The following is a 22264-nucleotide window of genomic DNA, read 5'->3' as shown; positions in this document are numbered from 1 at the left end:
ACATTTTAAACTGCTTGGAACTCTTATCTTCCCTCCAGCTACCTTGTCTTTCTCCTTTATTTCATTTGTAAAGGCCCCCCAAATATATTAAATGTCTCAATTTTCTTACCTTTTATCTACCTATTTGTTATTAAATTGTTTTCTGAGTTTTAGCAAAGTAAAACATGCACATAGTGGGCCGACCCCATGGCGCACTTGGGAGAGTGCGGCGCTGGGAGCGCAGCAGTGCTCCCACCATGGGTTCGGATCCTACATAAGGATGGCCGGTGGTGTGCTCACTGGCTGAGCACGGTGCAGCCGGTCACAAAAAGACAAAAACAAAAACAAACAAAAAAAAAACATGCACATACTTTACAGAGTCAAATAGAGTTACAACTTTTGTTATGAAAAGCTGCAGTCACCCAAACCCTATCCACCCCCTGCTGCCATTTCTTATATTTTCCAGGTGCAGCCAATTTCAACCAGTTTAATTCATTATAATAGTATTAATTCCCTGTCTCCAAGTAATAAGCTTGTATTACTACATCTTGATTTCTCTATTTTAAATTTTACATGTATGCTCCCACTAAAATGGGGGTTTAGCTCTTTTATATACACCATCACTACTACCATTCCCTGTTCTACCTCATACCCATGTTTTCCACATGTTTCCTTCCTCCCAAAATACTTATATAGGAATTTTGATTTGATCAGATACTCATAGTTTACCTTATTATGAATATGTAAAGACTTCATAGATGGATAAACTATGATTAATTTTCATTTCCTGGACATTTAAAAAAAATTTCCTACAGCTAATAATGTCATTTTTCATTGTGTTTAGTTTTCTATATTATGTAAACCTGGAAACACCAATAGGTGTAGGCCAAAAAAGAAAAAGAAAAAACCAGAATGAAGAAAGAGGAAACAATTAGTGAACTTGAAGAACACCAGAAAGAAAATAGGGCCTCGGTGATACATTGGACTGTAACAAAAGATCTAACATTCATGTCTTCAGGATCCCTGGAGGAAAGAAGAAAGAGGTGAACATGAAAAAATATTCAGAGAAATAATGGCTAAAAATTTCCTAAATTTGGCAAAAGACATAAATCTACAGGTTTAAGAAGCTAACTTGAGAAGCATGGGTAAGGGTTGGGAGTATCCCACTGAGAAGAAGAGAATTAAGTGAGACTTTACTGATACTGAATGCTGGGATCCTCTATTTTCTGTCCTGATTCTTCTAGAACACTGGAAGCTAAAGCATATACCTCCAGGCAAGAGATTTGGAAGATTTTTGTATAATCAGATCAAAAGACCTAAAGATACTGGAGTTCCCATGGACAGAGCCTAGGCAGATCATCCCTTAGTAAAGCCCATTGTGGATTTGTTTCACCCATATACACAGATCTTCCAGTCACCTTTTTAGTGCTCCACTCATAAATATGAGCAGACTGTTTGAGTCACCAGATATTTGAGGAAACACTAATATCAAAATAGTGGTCTAGGAGGTTGGTCTGTGGCTCACTCGGGAGAGTGTGGTGCCGATAACACCAAGGCCATGGGTTCAGATCCCCATATAGGGATGGCCGGTTGGCTCACTTGGGAGAGCATAGTGCTGACAACACCAAGTCAAGGGTTAAGATCCCCTTACTGGTCATCTTAAAAAAAAAAAAAACAGTGGTCAAAACCAGCATAAAAGAAGACATTTGGAAGAAACAGAGTTGATAGGGAGAAAAACATATACACATATATATTTTTTAAATTTAATAGTTTCAGAAAGAAAAGATGAGATAAAACATCCATGAAACAAGAACTGGAACCTATATGACAGGAACATTCCAAGAAAGAAACAGAGCTTTTGGAAATTAAAAATATGATAGCAGGAATGAAAAACTAAATAGAAGGATAAAGTTGAAAACTAAATTGAAAGATAAAGTTGAGTAAATCTCCCATGAAGCAGTGCTAAGGGACTGGAAAGAAAGAGGAATTAGAGGATCTTGTCCAACATCCAAATAGGTGTTCTGGAGGCTGGTGGGGGTGGGGGTGGAGGAAGAGAGGTGAAGGAGGGGAAGGAGTCGGCAGGGAGAACAACAGAAGAAATAAATTGTCTGTATTAGTCTCAAATCTCAAAGCTGGTGAATCAGGTACTTTGACTCCATGTTCGACTCCTCTGCACGCTGGTGTGGGGTCAGATCCCCAAGTTCTTGGGCAGTTCTGCTCCTATGGCTTTCCTGATCATAGGCCACACTTCAGCTCTCCCAGACTGTTGTTCCACTTTGGTAGTTCCACAGGTTTGGGGTATCCATGGTGGTCACGCTCTCACAACTCCACTAGGCATGGTGCTGATGGGGTTTCTCTGCTGCAACTCTGACCTCACACTTTCACTCATCGTTGCCCTAGTGAAGGTTCTATGTGGTGAATCTGCCCCTGTGAGAGATCTCTTCCTGGGTCCCCAGGCTATTCTATAGATCTTTTGAAATCATGGTAGAGGTTCCCAAGCCTTCCCAGCTCCGGCATTCTGTGAGCCTACAGACCTAACACTATATGGATGCTGCCAAGACTTCTGGCTTGTGTTTTCCAAAGCTGTGGGTCCAGCCACAACTGGGCCCAATTTAGCCAAAGCAGCTGGGGTGGTGGTGCTGGAAGCAGCTTCCCAAGGTAGCCCTGAGCAGTGAACCCGTGGAGGATGCCTCGGGCCTGTTTGCCAAGACCATTCTGTCTCTCTAGGTCTTTGGGCCAGAAATGGAAGAGTTGGCCCTGGAGCCTTCTGCAATGCCTTCATGGCCTTTTTCTCCTTCTCTTGATAATCCTGTTGTTTTGAGTTAATCTTCTTAGTATTAAGTTTTCCTTAATTTCCTTCTAGAATTGAGTTTTCTTTCTGAAAATGCTCTCTGCTTCTCCACCACATGGCCAGGCTGCAAATCTTCCAAATCTTTACACTCTGCTTCCCTTTTAAATTCTGGCTTTACCACATGGCTTTTCTGCCTGAACTCAGCATAGGCTGTTACAAGCAGCCATGCACCTTCCTTAATGCTTTGCTGCTTAGAAATTTCTTCTGCCAAATATTCTGGTTCACAACTCTTAAGTTCCAATTTCCACAAAGTCCTAGGGCATGGACACAATGCAGCCAAATTCCTTGCCAGTTCACAGGAAGGGTGTTGCCTCAGTTTCTGATAAACTCCTTCTTATTTCTATCTGAGACTTCCTTAGAAGGGTCTTTACAGTCCATATTTCCATAAGCATTCTGTTCACCACCATTTAACCGGTCTTTAAAACTTTCCCTGGTTTTCTTGTCTTCTAAACTTTCACCAGCATCTAGGCTTTTTCTAGCTTGTTCCTCCAAATTCCTCCAGTCTCTCCTCAACACCCAGTTCTAAAGCCACTTCCACATTTTCAAGTACTCCTTACAAGCAACACCCCACCTGTCGGGTACCAATTTTCTTTATTAGTCTGTTTTTCTTGCTTATAACAAAATACCTGAAACTGGGTGATTTATAAAGAAAAACATTTATTGCTTACAGTTTCTGAGGCTGGGAAGTCCAAAGTCCAACTGGTGGTGGTGACAGTGACCCAGGGTTCTCACATTGCAAGATGGTAGAAGCAGAGAGAGAGCAAGAGAGATTTACTCTCTTCTTTTAAAGCCCTCAGAACCACACCCCTCACCACCATTTTTAATCCATTCACTACTGCATGGTCCTACAATCTAATCACCTCTTCAAGGCTCCACCTTCCAATTACCATAATAAGATTTCCCACCATCTTAACAGTCACAGTAGGGGCTAAGTTTCTAATACATAAAACTTGGGGGACACAATTCAAGTTCCAGTGAGTTTTGGGGGGACATAATTCAATCTACTACATTGTCAAATTGTGAAAGTTTCCAAGAACCAAAGGACATGAATTTCTAGATTGAAAGGGCCCACTTAGTGTCCAGTACATAGTGAAATTTGGAAATACTGGGGCCAAAGAGAAGGTTCAGCAGGATTCCAGAGAGAAAAAAAATTAGGCTAATATAAAGAATGGCCCTGGACTTCTCAACAGCAATTCTTAATTTTAAAATCCTATGAAAATATATTTTTGAGGGCCAGCCCTTGGCTCACTTTGGAGAGCATGGTGCTGACAACACCAGGTCAAGGGTTAAGATCCCCTTACCAGTCATCTTTAAAAAAAAAAAAGAAAGAAAGAAAGAAAAAATAGTTTTGAAAATTTCAGGGAAAGTGATATCCTACCCCAGAATTCTATACCCAGTCACATTGTAAGTTAAGAGTAGAAAGAAGACATTTTCAAATACATAAGGTCTCAAAAGTTAGGTTTAATGCACCCTTTTTCAGGAAGTAAGTGGATGTCATCTTTAGTCAGAGGAACAAATCAAGAAATGTGAAGACAGATTCAAAATGCAGAGAAGCAAACATAAGAGGAAAGTAAAGGGAATTCCCAGGATGATGCCAAAGAGATAACAAAGAGATGCCTATACTTAGCAGGCCCAGAGAGTCAGTTCAAATTGGAACTTGACAGAAAACTATGAAAAAGAGTGCTTCAAGAAAAATGAAACCAGTATTTCATTTCAAATGCAATCTGTTCTATTTGAACATACTGAAAGGAGATTTTCAAAACTTAAGGAATTTAGGTTAAATTAATGAAAGGCACATAGAAAATTGAGCAAATGAAAAGTGATACAATGACTGACTCCTGGGAAAACAAAAAATTTTTGCAGGAAAAGAAAATTAATGAGCTTATACTAGATGGCTCACCTGTGAATGATATTTTCAAACATATTAAGGTAAAGGGTGAATACTAAGATATAACCATGTTGGTGGGTTTATGTAATGGAGATGGGGGAAAATGAAAGAGACAACTAAATTCTTATCTTTCAGAGCGGGAAGACATTATATAATGCCAAAAACTGAAACAAAACAAAACTACAAGTAATGATATAAGCATATTATTTAAAGATAAAGGTGTAAATGTTGAAATAGTCAGCTAAAAGAATTAAAAATGGTTGCCTCTGAGGATCAGGAATTAGTGGTAGAAGACTATCAAGGAATTCTATTTTTTGTAACAAACCTGGTATAGCTATCTGATTCTAAAACCATATGCATGTATAATAAAGATTAAAAATTTAAACTGAAATATTAAAATAAAAGGCTCAATATCAAATTTTATAATTACTTCTTGGAAATATATTTTTGTCTGTCACAAATAGGTGTAGCAGATCATTATTTTCAAATACCCAGTTTTGTTATTCTATTTTTCTAGTTTTTTCTGTCCCATAAATGCTTTGAGGAATAGAATTTATATTAAATTGACTATAAAATTTGTATTTTAAAGTTTGGCTAGTAATTTGAAGGTATTTTATATATTTGAGTGATTGTTGTCATATATATTATAACACTTGTTAATATTTAAAATATGTTTTTTTACCTAACTACCTAATAATAAAGCATTTTATTTAACATGTACTTGGCATTTTTCAAAATCAATTTTGGAAGTGTTTGTATTAATATTTAATTTTGTGCTAATATTTTAAATTTTGTGTTAATGTAATTTGTTACATTTTAAAAATAGTGAGTACTATGACTCGGGTTCTCAAGCACTGATTTTCAGACAAGACTTGCAGGTATCACTATATTGTGGTGAGATAAGATGCACAAATATAGCATGTTGTTTATGAAGCTAAATCTATTCAATTTAAGGACTTTATTCTTTATGTGCTTTCTACTCTTTCTGCTATTTGAATAGCCTTTTACAAATGATACGATAAAGGTAGCACTTTTTTTTTTAACAAACTTTTGTGGCAAAATTAATCCAAAATTTTTTTAAAATGTATTGTTCTATGAAATGCAAAAGTCTGGCAACTCAAACTTAGAAATAAATAATGTAGGAGATATTGTAGTTCCTTCTGTGAAACTTGAAAACTAATGTGTTTAAGAAGTAGGATTTGAAAAACTTCACATTTTATTTAATATTAATCTATAATTATTATATATGTTGCTTGTCAGAGATCACAAAAAATTTGAAAGAAGAAACTTTGTAGTTAGTCATATAAGAAAGAAATCCTTGTGGTTTACTTACATTTATAATTATATATCTTATAATATTTATCTTAGGTAACTTGTAAACCACGCCAAAACTCATCATCTTGTTTCAAAGTTACTGTTTCTGTTGCTGAGCCCTTTTCTTCTAACATTGCAAATATTCCAAGGGATTTGGTTGATGAGATTTTGGAGGAACTGGAGCACAGTGTGCCTCTCTTGGAAGTGTATCCTGTTGAAGGACAACATACTGATATACGTGATATTGCTCTGGCCTTAGAAGTTGTAAGGTATTAGGGCATTTTATTTCTGAAAGTTAAAATTATATTCAAAAGTTAATGTGTAACTTCTGCTCATATAAACACTTTATAAATATTTATTTATTTAATTTTACTCACTACTGGATTAAATTTGTCCATTTTTAACTAACTTATTGTATTTGTAACTCTTTTAATTAAAACATTTCCTTGCACAAGTATTATTTGTGGGTAATGAAAAGTTTGCCATTTTTTGACATTGCATTTTACAAAAATTGAATTAAAAAGAGTTCTAGAAATAAGTAACATTAGCTTCTGTTCATATTTAAGCATCTTCAATATATTAAATTTTATTCAGCATTTGAGGTCATTACAAATACTAGATGTCATCATTCACATTTTGATTGCTTCTTATAAATTGATACAGTTTGAGGAAAGCTGTCCATAAACAAAATACAGAATATTTTTTGGCATGTTTTTGTTTTTCTAATGCTACACCCCAATGCCAATTTGGTTATATCTGACTTATTCTTTGTTGAACAAAATTATAGCCAAAATACATGAAATTTAGAACCTGAATTTTATAATCCCACTTCCAGAACTTTATCTGCTTATCTGCAGTTACCTAAAATAGAATCTAGATCATCTAATTTTAAAGTTTTATTTTTTATTGTTAGTTCATTGAAAGTTCATTTAAAAATATTTTCCTTAAGAATTGAGATTCATGTAGAGAATTCTGACACCAGAATATTTTTAAAATTCTAAACATAGTAATGTCTGCTTTTGATTAGTATCATCTTAATTTGGTTTATCTTAGGTTTTTTTATGAATTTCTTTGGAGAGACTGGGATGATGAAGAAAGTTGTGAGAATTATACTGCTCTTATTGAAGAAAGAATTAATTTGTAAGTATAGTTTAGAAAATTATTCAGCACATTATAAAAGGTAAACACTGCAAATATATTGATACTTTTCAGGTGGTGTGATATACAGGATGGAACAATACCTGGTCCTATTGCACAACGTTTTAAAAAAACTTTGGAGAAATATAAAAACAAGCGTGTCGAGCTCATTGAATATCAGAGCAATATTAAAGAAGATCCAACTGCAGCAGAGGCTGTTGAATGCTGGAAAAAATACTATGAGATAGTAATGCTCTGTGGATTATTGAAAATGTGGGAAGATTTACGCCTCCGGTAATAATTTGCTTTATTTTAAATAGAAACAAAAGATTACATGGTCATTCTTTTATTATATTGCTTAATTTGACATATATGTTGCCCTGATTAAAATAGGTTATAAAATTAGATGTCTAATTTATGAAGTAGGCACAAGGTAAAACTACCAGTATTGAAAAATTATCTTTATATTAGCTGAATTCACTGAAATTATTGTTTTTTTGACAAAAAAAGCCCCTCATAAATCCAATCCTTTCCTTATCTTTCATCTTTACCTTTTTGATTTTGGCCAAAGCATTGAGAAAGGAGGAGGTAGACCTCCTCTACATATAATAAGTGAAGTAAATATGAGAAAGTTGACTAATTTGGCTGCCTCATAATTTCAGCTTCTCTAACCAACATAGATCGATAATTTGTTTTTGATGATAAATAAAATAATGTAGATTCAACCAGCATCATTCTCCAGAATACTTGAAAAATGTATTAAAATATTTTCCATGTGCAGTGAAGTGAAGAAAGTATATGTTTGTGTCTTTGTTTTATATGTGGGGAAAAAGAATTCTTGCTCACTGTCTCAAAATTGATGGAAAATCTTGAATGGAGCCAAAGGATTTCTGATTATTTCCTACTAGATTGTCTAACCCCTTCTCTTGTGTTCCACCTTTACTTATTCTTTGTCCTTAGGAATTCTAAGCCACTTTTTACTTGTCTAACAATTAACTATTAGCATAAATCTTTTCTTTTTGTATTTTTTTTTATTACTAAGAATCCCATTCTAGTGACCTTTTTTTTTTTTTTATTAAAGATGACTGGTAAGGGGATCTTAACCCTTGACTTGGTGTTGTCAGCACCACTCTCTCTGAAGTGAGCTAACTGGCCATCCCTATATAGGGATCCAAACCCATGGCTTTGGTGTTATCAGCACTACACTCTCCCAAGTGAGCCACGATCTGGCCCCTAGTGACCATTTTTGATGTTTTATTGTTATTGGGATTCCAGTAGTAAACTTTGAGATTACTTTGGGAAACCGTTTCAAAAATCCACTTGTCTAGAAATCAATAGATTCAACAAGTTGAATTTGAATGCAAGTTATTATTGCTAGACTTTAGATTCTAATGGCATGGAACAACACAGAGTTCTCTCATCTTCAAAGCTATAATCACAGAGAGTTGAGTTTCAGGAATAGTGGAATGAGTTGATTGGTCAAACTCTTCCACCAGATAATAACTATAAAATCTGGACAAAATATATTAAACATATCCAACTCTTTGAAAGCACTATAAAGCGACCAGAAGCAGGCAGAAACCAGAAAAGTTTATCCTTGAAATTGATTTATTCTTGGAATGGATAGGAAATTGATTTAATCTTGGAATGGATAGGAAATGGGAACTTGTGGATTTTTGGTTTAAGGGTGACCTCCAATTCTCATAGCTCTGGCAGCAAAAGATACTGTTTCAAGGTGACTCAGAGCAGAGTTCAGGACTGGAAGAATGGCTGAAAATTTAGGGGTGATATCCTGAAAGTAGAAGAGATGCAAAAAGGGTGAGGTCCAAAATTTGAGAATAAACTTTACTCAGATCTTTGGCTGACTACTAAACATTGGGAGGAGGGAGAGAGGGGAAGGAATCAGAGAACTGAGCAGATATGTCAGCTGCTGCACACCATAGAGAAATAGTTTGTAGTTTGAGACCAGGCAGGTTAAACTTCTGCTAGAATACAAATCTAACAATCTTCAGGAGAACATAACACAGTCCAGACTGCTATAATGTATTGCCCCAAATCTCTAATTTTCAACTAAAAATTAATAGACATGCAAAGAAATCAGAACATTAGATCCATACCCTGGAAAAAAGAGAGTTAATAGAAACTAACTCTGGATGGGCCCAGATATTGGATTCATTGAACAAAAACTCCAAGTTCTTTGAACATATTATAAATATATAATATTATAAATATGTTCAAAGAATTAAAGGAGAATATGGTCTTAATGAAAAAACATATAGGGAATCTCAATAGAGAAATGAAAACTTTAAAAGGAACCAAATAGTTCTGGATTCAGCTCTGACTTGTAAAGAGCTTGTGAGGCATCACTCACATCCTTACAACAAGAAAAAAGCTGAACAAACTGAAAATGACTTTATTGGACCCATAAGAGAACTGAGGTCATAGTTTCAAATTGTCACCCTGAAATCTGGAGAGACAGATGAAATCAGAAAGTCACAGCCAAGATCTGCTTACCTGGAACAAAATCCACTAAAGCCATAGACTGTAGGAAAGCTTAAATGATAATTTTAATAAAGTGGCAGAGGCTGAGTGTGGACCAGTTAAGAGAGTGAGAAATGTCTGGGGGGCTGCAGTCTTAGGGAAACCCCAGCCCCTTTGTGCGTTTTTACCTTTGGGAACCTCACTAGGTTCTCGGATGAAAAGTCAAGAAAGATCCCATTGTGGCTCTGGCATGGGGAAGTGAAAAACAACCATTGTGAAATACACACAGCACATTCTCCAGAACAAAGGTCTACTCTCTAGGGGAAAAGACTTTATCAGAGCCTTACCCGACTTAGAGGAAGGGCTAAGGACTTCAGTCCCCTCTAGCCTTCCTGTCTGGGGAATAGGGGTAGGGGACAGGAGATTAAAAAAACACTTGTCTTTCAGGGACATAGCTTCACTAAAAGACTAATATTTAGTTATAATATTATAGAACATGTTCTCTCCACCAAGCTTTACAACTACACCAACAGGTCTCCAGTTTAACAACTGGATTATAGCTAAAAGAGTGGCAAGACACAGACTCTTGTCTAAAGAGAGTTTTTAAAGAAACCCAAAGACAAGAGTGGGATAAAAACAAGAAAACTAGAGAAATTAGAAGCTTTTGGCATCTACAGTTACAGCTAACATTAAACACAGCCCAACTCCTGGCCAAATTCATATAAAACCTCACACTAAAGGCCTATTTACCTCTGTCCTATTACCTAATACATCATGTCTGGTTTTGAGAAATTATAGGCATTGCTAAAAGGCAAGAAAAAACAGTCTGGAGAAACGAAGCAGTTCTCATAACCAGGCTGAGGCATGATTTTTTTTTCAGACAGAGAATTTAAAATAACTATAATATGTTAAAGGCTGTAATGGAAAAAATATTAAACATGCAAGAACAGATGGATAATGTAAGCAGAGAGATGGAAACTCCAAGAACAAATTAAAACAAAATGCTTGAAATCAAAAACACTGTCAACAGAAATGAAGAATGCTTTTGATGGGTTCATTAATAGCTGGGACATGATTGAAAAAGAACCAGTGAGCTTGAAGATATGTCAATAGATATGTCTTCCCAAACTGAAATGCACAGAAAAAAGAATGAAAAAACTGAAAACCTCCAGCAACCGTGGTACAGTTTCAGAAGGTGTGACATATTTGTAATTGAAATACCAGAAGAAGAGGAAGGAACAAATGGAGCTGAAAAAATATTTGAGTTATTAATGGTGAGTGTTTTCCAGAATTAAGTACAGACATCAAACTACAGATCCAGGAAGCTCAGAGAGCACCAAGCAGGATTAATACCCCTAAAATCTACACCTAGGCATATCATGTTCAAACTGCATAAAGCCACAAATAAAGAAGAAATCTTGAAAGAAGCCCAAGGGGGAGAAAACACCTTATCTATAGGTGAACATGAATAAGAATTACATAAGGAACCATGCAAACAAGATGAGAGTGGAGTGAAATATTCAAAATGTTGAAAGGACCACCAAACTAGCTTCTATATCAGTGAAATTATCCTTCAAAAGTGAAAGAGAGGGCCGACCCTGTGGCTCACTCGGGAGAGTTCGGCGCTGGGAGCACAGCGGCGCTCCCGCTGCGGGTTCGGATCCTATATAGGGATGGCCGGTGCGCTCACTGGCTGAGCACGGTGCGGGCGACACCAAGTAAAGGGTTATGATCCCCTTACTGGTCACACACAAAAAAAAAAAGTGAAAGAGAAATAAAGACTCTTAGATTAAAAAATAATAATAAAATAAAACTGAGGGAGTTTGTCATCAGTAGACCTTCCCTGCAAGAAATGTTAAAGGAAATTCTTCAAGGAAAAAATATGATAAAGATCAGAAACTTGGATCTACATATAGGGAGAAGAGTGTAGAGAAAGGTATAAAGGTTAAATAAGTTATTTTATTTTTCTTATTCTTGATGATCTAAAGAATAACTGCTTAAAGTAACAGTAATGATTCATTGGGTGATTATAGACTATAGCATATGAATTAGTGAAATAAACGACAGTACTGTTATAAATGATGGGAGGATAGAACTCGGAATACTCTTAAGTTACCTGCACTACCTGTGAAATAGTATAGTGTTACTTGAAAGTGGACTTAAATTAGTTAAAAATCTAAACTACAATCTGTAGGGCAAATACCAGGTTTTTTTTTTTTTTTAAGTATAATTGATATGTTAAGAGAGTTGATAAAATAGAATAATATAAAATGCTGAATTGAAAATAGAGGAGGCAAAAAAAAAAAACTAGAAGGGGAAGAAAAGGAGGGGAAAAAAGAACAAGTGCAACAAATAGAAAACAGTTACAAGTACGGTAAATGTTAATTCAATTTTATCAATAATCGCTTTAAGTGTGAATGGTCTAAATACAAAAAAGACAGAGGTTATCAAAGTGTATTTTTAAAAAGTTATCTTAGAAAATTTGCGTATAGTTAGATATTACTTATTGGTTATACTTTAAATAATGGTTATTATAATCATTTCATAGTACTGAAGAAATATTACCTGTAGGATTCTGCATACATGAAGGTAATAATACATTTTCAAGCCTAAAACTTTGGAATTTTCAATAATTTTCTTTGGTGTTTGAGAATCATTTTTATCCTCTGTTTACTGCTAAAAAATGCTATTCATTTGTCTACCTGATTAATTACTCAAACGTTCTGATAAAGTTACTTAACATTCTTTATGTCCATTTATTTGTTTTATGCCAGAACAGTTCATTTTTATGATGATGTTAATGTTACTTAATATGACTGTAAAGATGTCAGTTTTGTATTTTCATGAATCGTTGAATTATACATTAAAATTGTTGTTATTAAATTTATACACATAAGTGGCTTGAAATTGTGCTTAACACATTGTGTATCCTGAGTATTAACCACTTTGATTCCTTAAATTTTCATCTTTTCATACCAAAACAAAACAGAAAAACAAGACCCAACTATATGTGATCTACAAGAAACCCACTTTAAATATAAAGGCTTGGGTAGATTAAAAGTAAAGGGATGAAGAAAGATACTCAATTCTAATAGTGACTGCTAAAAAGCTGCAGTAGATATATTAATTTCAGATGAAACAGACTTTCAGAACCAGAAAAATTATCAGGGGTAAATAAGGGCATTGCATAATGATAAAGGGTTCAGTTCTCTAAGAAGACATAATCCTTAACCTGTATACTTTCATCAACAGAGCATTAAAATATGTAATATTAAAATATCATCAAGGCCTGATAGAAATGCAAGGAGAAATAGACAAACCCACTGTTGTAGTTGGAGACTTCCACCCTTTTTTCCATAATTGATAGGCCAAGCAGGCATAAACTCAGTAAGGATATAGTTGAACTGAACAATACTGTCAGTCAACTTGATCTCATTGCCTTTACGGAGTACTCCATTGAACAGCAGGATACACATTCTTCTCAAGCTCATGTGGAACATTCACCAAGAGAGACCATATTCTGGGTCATAAAACATGTCTTAACAAATTTAAAAGAATGGAATGTATATCCTTGGATGATAATGGAACTAAACTAGAAATCAGTAACCGAAAAATAGCTGAAAAATTCCCAAATATTTGGATATTAAACAACACTTCTAAATAACACATATGTCAAAGAAGTCCTCTCAAGAAAATAACTTTAATGTGAACTAAAAATATCAAAATTTGTGGAATTCTGCAAAAACAGTGCTTAGAGGGAAATTAATAGTATTAAATGCATATATTAAAAAAGAAAGATCTGATAACCTAAGCTTCCACTTTAAGAAAGTAGAGAAAGAAGAACAATTTAACCCTAAAGCAAGCAGAAGAAAAGAAATAATAAAAATTAGAACAGAGATCAATGAAATTGAAAATAGGAAAACAAAAGAGAAAAATTGATAAACCAAAGATGGTTCTTTGAAAAGATCAATAAAATAGATAAACCTCTAGACAGACTAACCAAGAAAAAAGAAAACACAAATAAACAACACAAGTTAACAATTAAAATGAAAGAAGACCCATCACTACTGATTCCATGGAAATTAAAAGGGTAATTAGGGAATATTAATGAACAACTTTATGTCAACATATTTGATAACTCAAATTGGACCAATTTCTTGAAAGACAGAAACTACAAAAACTTCATAAAAAGAGAAATAGAAAACATGAATAGGTCTATGTCTATCAAAGATATTGAGTCAATAATTAACCTTCTAGAAAAGAATGTACCAGGCCTCAATACTTTTACTGGGGAATTCTACCAAACATTTAAAGAAGATTCCAGTCTTCCTTAAGAATTCTACCAATTCTCCATAATCTCTCCAGGAAATTGGAAGAAGAGGGACCACTTTCTAAATGATTCTACAAGGCCAGCATTACCTTAAAATCCAAACCAGATAAAGACATTTCAAGAAAGGAAAACTGCAGACCAATAGCTCTCCTGTGATATTGAACATAAACACAAAAATGAACATGAACATAGATGCAAAAATTCTCAATGAAATATATTAGCAAATTGAATCCAACAAATTATAAAAAGAATTGTACACCATGACCAAGTGGGATTTATTGCAAGTATGCAAGTTCAGTTCAACCTTTAAAAATAAATCAATGTGATCCACTACATCAACAGGCTAATGAAGAAAAATTGTGTGATTTTATTAACTACTGCAAAAAAAACATTTGACAAACTCCAACACCCATTCTCAGCATAATAGAAATGGAGAAGAGCTTTCTCAGCTTGAAAGAGAATAGCTATAAAAACCAAACACTTTCTCTCTAAAATCTTGAATAAGACAAGAATATCTTTTGTCATTACTCCTATTCAACATCATATTAGAAGTCCTAGATAGTGTAATCAGACAAGAAAAATAAATAAAAGATATACAGATTGGGGAGGATGAAATAAAATGATCTTTGTTTATAGATGACATGATTGTCTATGTAGAAAATCCCATAGAATCAAAAACAAATTAAAATTCCTGGAACTAATAAATGAGTACAGCAAGCTCACAGGATGCTAGGTTAATATTCATCAGTCAATTGCTTCCTTATATAAAAACAAAGAACAATTTATTTGAAATTTTAAAAATTATTTATAATAGAACCAAAAACAAAATAGGTATATATCTAAAAAATATTTATGGTGTGTATACACACACACACACACACACACACACCATATATATATGCAGAATATATATTTGTGTGTGTGTGTGTATATATATATATATATACACACACACACACATACATACACATACAGAAAACTACAACACTCCAGTGGCAATAAATGGAGAGATAGTCCACATTCAAGGATTAGAAGACAGTATTTTTAAGATGTCAGTTTGGCTCAAATTGATCTATAGGTTCAGTGCAACCCCAGTGAAAATCCTAGCAAACTATTTTCTAGATATTGACAAACTGTTTCTAAAATTCATACGGAAAATCAAAAAACCTAGAATAGCCAACAAAGAGGGAGGACTCATACTACTACCCAATTTTAAGCCTTTCTGTAAAGCCATAGTAATCAAGAGAGTGTGGTCTTGGTAAAAAATAGATACATAGATCAATGGAACAGAATAGAAAGTTCATATATAGTCCAGAATAGAGAGTCCATAAATAGATCCACACAAATAGTTGACGATCTTTGACAAAGGACAAAGGAAATTCAATGGAGAAATTATATTTTTTTCAGCAAATAGTGCTGGAATAACTGAACATCCATATTAAAAAGCATGAATGTAGACCTTTCACAAAAATTAACTTGAACACACACACACACACACACACACACAAAAAAAAAAAAAAAAAACCCGGGGGGGGGAAGAAGATATAACAACCACAATTACTTGAAGTTGACACGACAAGCAAACAGAGGGGACATCGGTGGGGGGAGGGGGGGAGGAGGGAGGGAGGTTTTGGTGTTGGGCAACAATAATCAGCCACAATGTGTATCGACAAAATAAAATTAAAAAAATAAAAATAAAAAAAGTAACTTGAAGTGGTGCATAGACCTAAACATAAAACTGAAAACTTTAGGACTTGTGGAATAAAATATAAGAGGAAACCTAGGTGACCTTGGGTTTGGCAATGAGTTTTTAGATACAACCACAAATGTGTCATCCATGAGAGAAAAAATAAGTTGAACTTTATTGAAATTAGACCTGCTCTGCAAAAGACACTTACCAGAATGGAAAGACAAGCCACGGATTGGGAGAAAATACTTGCAAGACACATATCATATAAAAGTCTTATATCTGAAATATATAAAGGTCTCTTGAAACTCAAGCATAAGATGACAACACAATTAAAAATGGGCAAAAGACTTGAACAGACATTTCACCAAAGAAGATACATGGGTAGCAAATATGCATATAAAAAGACACTCAACCATTTTTCATTAGGGAATTGCAAATTAAAACATTGAGATACCACTACATACCTATTAGAATGGCTGAAATCCAAAAACTGATAAGACCAGTTCTGGTGAGGATATGGAGCAACAGGAACTCTCACTCATTGTTGGTTGAAATGCAAAATGGGTACCACCTCTTTGAAAGGCTGTTTGGCAGTTTCTTATAAAGCTAAACATAATTTAGCCATAGCACCCAGCAATTTCACTCCTAGTTGGTATTTACCTAACCTGAAAAGTTATATTCACATAAAAAACTGCACATAAAAAGGATCATAAAGGAATACTATGAACAATTCATGCCAACACATTAGGGAACCTAGAAAAAACAGGCAAATGCCTAGAAAGATAAAATCTACCAAAATCAATTCAAGCAGAACATAAATTCTGAATGGATCTATAACAAGTAAGTTCATTGAATTAGCAAATGGAAAACTACCCACAAAGAAAAGCCAAGAATCAGATGTCTTCACGGATAAATTCTAATGAAAGTTTAAAGAAGAATTAACACTAGTTCTTCAAAAACTCTTCCGAAAAATAGAAGGAAACACTGTCCCAACTCATTCTATGAGTCTGATATTACTCTGATACCAAAACCAAAGACATCACAAGAAAACTATAGACTAATAAATGAATTTAGATGCAAAATTCTCAACAAAATACGACCAAACTGAGTCTGTTAACATACAAAAAGGACAAGACACTATGACCAAGTGGGATTTATCCCAGGAATGCAAAGTTGTTTTCATCATATCGAAGAGATACCTGTACTCCCATGTTTATTGCAGTGCCATTTACAATAGCCAAAAGTTGGAACCAGCCTAAATGCCCATCGGATGAGCGAATAAGGAAAATGTGGTATATCTACACAATAGAATATTACTCTGCTGTAAAAAAAAGAATGAAATACTACCATTTGCAGCAACATGGATGGACTCAGAGAAAATTATATTGAGTGATTATAAGCCAGGCACAGAAAGAGAAATACCACATGTTCTCACTTATATGTGGGAGCTAATAGAAATAAATAAATAAGTATACAAAAAAGGTGGGGGGGGACACACAACAATCACAGTAATTCCTTGAATTTGTTAAGATAAGTGAACAGATATGATGTTGATGGGGTGGTGGGAAAAGGGGAGAGGGAGTGGGGGAAAAGCAATTGGTAAAGGGACACAAAAATCAACTACAGTGCATATTGATAAATTAAAATGAAAAAATGAAAATCAATCAATATAATACGATATTAATAGAATTTTTAAAAGTCACGTGATCATCTCAATAGACACAGTAGAAGCATTTGACAATTCAATACCCTTTCATGATAAAAACTTTAAAGAAACTTGTTATATAAGGGATTTTCCTCAACCTGTTTAAAGTCATCTATGAAAAACCCACAACTTCACACTTTGTGGTGAAAGAACGGATGTTTTCCCCCTACAATCAGGAAGAAGACAAGAATGTTCCCTCTTGCCATTTATATTCAAATTGTACTGGAGGTTCTAGCTAGAGCAATTAGGCGAGAGAAAGAAAAGGCCTCCAGATTGAAAAGGAAAAAGTAAGATTATCTCTACACAGATGACATGATCTTGTATATTAAAAATCCTATAATGAAATGCTACTCAGCAATATAGAGAAACAAACTGCTAATACACACGGCAACATGGATGGATCTCAAAAATAGGCTGAGTGAAAAAAGCCAGACCCAAGAGTGTATAGTATATTATTCCACTTTATTTATTTGTTTATTTCTTTTTGGTAGCTGGCTGGTAGACAAGTCCCATTATTCCACTTTAAAATTCTATTAAAAAATTCCAAGAAAGGAGTGGAACAACAGGAACTCTCATTCATTGCTGGTGAAAATGCAAAAGGGTACGGTCACTTTGGAAGACAGGTTGGAAGTTTCTTACTAAACTAAGCATACCCTTACCATACGATCCAGCAATCAAATTCCTTGGTATTTACCCACATGAATTGAAAACGTGTGTCCATACAAAACCCCTGCACACTGATGTTTATAACAGCTTTATTCATAATTGCCAAAACTTGGAATCAACCAAGATGTCCCTCAGTAGGTGAATGTGTAAATAAACTGGTATGTCCAGACAATGAAATGTTATTCAGCACTAAAAAAAAAAAAAAAAAAAAAAAAAAAAGACCTAGCAAGCCATGAAAAGACATGAAAGAAACTTAAATGCATATTACTAAATGAACAAATTTAATCTGAAAAGGCTACATAAACTGTATGGCTCCAATTATATGATATTCTGGAAAAGACAAAACTATGAAAGCAGTAAAAAGATCGGTGGTTGCCAAGGATTAGGGGAGAGGGAGGGATGAATCTTCAGATCACAGAGGATTTTTAGGGCAGTGAAACTACTCTGTGTGATACTATAATGGTGGCTACATGTCATTATATATTTGTCTAACCCCCAAGAATGGACTGTGCCAAGAGTCAACCCTAATGTAAACTAAGGACTTTGGGTGATAATGATGTGTCAGGGTAGGGTCACCAATTGTAACAAATGTACCACTCTGGTACTGGGGGTCAATAGTGGGGAAGGTTGCGTGTGTATAGGAACAACGGGTGTATGGGAATTCTATGTAACTTTTGCTCAATTTTGCTGTGAATCTAAAACTGCCCTAAAAAATAAAATCTATTTTTAAAAATTTCAAGAAAGGGAAATCTATAATGACAGAAAGCAGATCAGTGTTTACCTGGGAGTGTGTGTAAAGGATGGCAGCAATGATGCATACAGAAACTTATCAGTATGATGGAAAGGTTCTATATCTTGATTATTGTGATTTTGAGTTAAATGGGTATAAACCTTTATGAAACCTCATGGAACAGTTAACTTAAAATGGGTATATTTGATGTAAATTATACCTTAATAAATTTAATTTAAAAAAACTCACTTATATACCTTCGATTTAAAACTAACATAGCATGATAAATTGCTATGGTTTCCTCAATATTTAGGATGCTTTACTCTTGGAGTAGCTGGTAATTTGGTACATGATGAAAAAATGCATGAGCAGTTCTTTATCTCTCAAGATTGAAACCACTTGCTTAAATGGGTATAAAAATGCTGAGTGGCTTGATTTTTAAATGTCTGAGAAAACTTTGGGAGACACTGCTAATATGTTGAACTTCAAATTTTAATAATTTGCACGGAAAATTCTTAGAAACAATTCCCTGAAATATTATGCTTTACTAAAATATTTGATAACTGAGATATAAGCTAAAAAATACTGGCACTTAAAGCTGCATCCCCTTAGCATCAAGCAATAATCAAACTGTAGAGAACCCAAAAAATGATACCTAAGGAGATTGTTGGTAAATCTATACCTACTGGCAAAGGATTGTTGTCCCTTTTGGCTGATAGTAATTATGAAAGACAATAGTTAGAGTGAAATTTTTTCTCTGACTTTGCTTTGGAGACACTTAAATGATTAAGAAACGGGAAACAGGAAATATAAAGAAAAGCAGAAAGAAGAGAAAGAATGGAATTAATTAGAAATGCTGAGCAGCAAACAATATGAAAACAACTAAGAGAAGCTGTAATAGTTCTGCTGCGAGGCTAACAGCCAACTATGCTATGGAAACCATATCCTTTGAAACAAAACAATCTGTGAATTGAACAAAGTATCAAAAATTAGGTATGTCCCAAAACATTTTTATGCCTCAGTATCACAGACATAACCATCTCAGTTTTGTGTGAGTCTACAACTCAGTGGATTATGAAAGTAAAATCAGGAAAATTTTCTACAGGAAGGTTGAGGTGGCTGAGGCAATGGTTGTAGTAGGTTGTGTACAGATTTCCAGGTACAATCCATTACAATAACAAGATTTTAGAGTTTAAAGGTAAAAAGATCTTAATCATTACATCACTCTCAAGTTGCTCATTACTCTCAAGGAGCTTATAATTAATGAAACGTTTCTTAAAGATGCTTGCTACCAAGTTTTTATTTACTGGGTAGAAATAGAGTATTTTTCATGTTGATTTAATCACAAATAAATATTTTTAACTATAGAGTTCATGGACCTTTCTTTCCAAGAATTCTGAGGCGTAGGAAAGGAAAAAGAGACTTTGGAAAGACTATAACACATATTGTAGCAAAAGTGATGACTACTGAAATGGTAAGTATACTTTATTCTTATTGGTTCATTTAAGTTTTAGCTGCACATATTCAGAAAAGAAGTTCTTGTCTGATTCATTAATGCCTTATTTTCCCCATTACATCCAGCTCAGCAATTGGCATATAATAGGTACTAAATAAATTAACGTTGACTACAATTTACTGAGTATTAAGCTTGTTGCCAGGTACTATGCTCATTGCTATTGGGAGGCTGAGACACAGATGTAAAAAAAGATTGCATTCAGGGGAGATACAGCATTGAACGATACCCACAGTCTTGCTTCTTCATACATTCAACCAATTTTGGAGATGAGGACAAGTAAGCAGACAATTACAATCAAAGCACAAAATGACAAATGCTGTGATAAGGGTCTGTATAAGGAGCACATAGAATGGTGATATAAGATAGAATTAGGAATTCTGGCAATGCTAGCTAGAAGAAATAACTCAGCCTAAACCTGAAGGATGAATATAAATTTAGCCAGCCCAAGAGCAAAAAGTGTTCTAAGCCAAGGAGTAAATATTTCTATTTCACTGGACCTCTCAGTAGCATTTCACACCTCTCTCCTTGAAATATTCTCTTCCTTTGTTTTTTACTATATTGGCTTTTATCCTCTCTAGGTGCTTTTTTACTCATACCCTCTAAAGTCTTGGTACTTGTCTTTTTACTGCTCTATATTATCCCTAAGTGATTAATCTTCTCCCATAACTTCATTTATATATACTTGTAATCCAAAATGTACATCCACAGCCCAGACTTTTTGTTCTAAGCCCCAAACCTACATGGCCGACTGCCTATTGCTTATCACCACTTGATTGTCTCGCAAGTACTTCAACTCAGATGTCTGCAATTAAATTCATGATCATATTCATTGACTTGCTTATATTCTGTAGTTCTCTGTTTCAGTAAATGGCACAACCATCTACCCGTTGCTAATTACAGTTTTCTGGGAGTGTTTTTCCTCCTAGCCTTCATCACCTTCATACACTCACTTTTCTCCCTTACTTTAACCCCACATTCTTGTGTAAACCATATTGTTTCTTCCACCTGCTGAGCCACTGCTCTTCAGGTCTGAATTTAAATATTATTTCCACAGAAAAAGGCTTTCTAAACCTCTCAGAACACATTAGACAGCTATATACAATTACAGCACCCTGCACTTTTCCTTACTGGCACTTTCCCATATCATGACTATACATAGTACTTTATGTGGCTATCTATTGACTGTTTCTTTCGCTCAAATATGAGCTTCTTACGAGCAATGAGTGTGTATTTACCACTCAGGGAATCACCTAGCATGATGCTTGGCACATGGTGGGTGCCCATCAGTTTTTGCTGAATCAGTAAATGAGTGTATATGTGACAAGAGAGTATGGTGCATATGAGGGACTGAAAGAAGTCCACCAAAGCTGGTCTTTAAAACCTAAGAGGACAGTGGTGAGAGATAAAGCTGGCTTATTAGACTGCTATCCTACCCATTTTTACCATTTTCACTAAAATTTAATTTCCTTTTAATTGCTTATTGGATTAGACCATTCGATAATGTTAATTATTCTACCAATATCTTTGTAAACATCTTTTAAAACATCTTTGTAAAAAGTAAGGTATAGGTTTTGCTTTTATCCCAGCCTTATGTTGTCATTTTCATTTTTACTTCTCACTTTCGCTTTTATTTCTGTTCTGGCTTCATTTTCTTCACTTTCCTATTGGACAGTGAGAAATTTATTTTATTTTTATCTAGCACTTTGCTATCCTGTCTTCATTTGTGTAATTATCCCTGAACTTTAGAGGTCAGGTAAATGAGAGGAGGACTACAGAGGAGCCGGCATCATCAGCTTCTATTTTATTTAGATCTTTGGTTTTAAATTTATCTTTGAGGTTGACAAATTGGTTTGATAGTCATCATAGCTATGCACATAGCCTTTAACAATTTCCTCAGCTTGGAAGATACTTTACTCAGAATTCTTGCTCTATACTCTCCCTGTAATAAGTTTTACCCATGCCCATCATCTTTACAAA

At 34.6% G+C, this 22264-nt stretch overlaps 1 protein-coding gene across 1 annotated transcript in view; it reads left to right on the top strand.

Annotated features, from left to right (window-relative positions):
• Nucleotides 1-22264, top strand: part of SHCBP1L (SHC binding and spindle associated 1 like) — a 38781-nt gene that overhangs the window by 5137 nt on the left and 11380 nt on the right. The window contains exons 3-6 of the mRNA XM_063107056.1: nt 6087-6301; nt 7086-7172; nt 7245-7463; nt 20140-20245. Coding sequence (XP_062963126.1) covers nt 6087-6301; nt 7086-7172; nt 7245-7463; nt 20140-20245 — 627 coding nt within the window. The remainder of the gene's footprint in view (nt 1-6086; nt 6302-7085; nt 7173-7244; nt 7464-20139; nt 20246-22264) is intronic.

This window comes from Cynocephalus volans, chromosome 8 (assembly GCF_027409185.1).
Source record: "Cynocephalus volans isolate mCynVol1 chromosome 8, mCynVol1.pri, whole genome shotgun sequence".
Classification (NCBI taxonomy): domain Eukaryota; kingdom Metazoa; phylum Chordata; class Mammalia; order Dermoptera; family Cynocephalidae; genus Cynocephalus; species Cynocephalus volans.
This window is presented reverse-complemented; position numbering and strand designations above follow the sequence as displayed.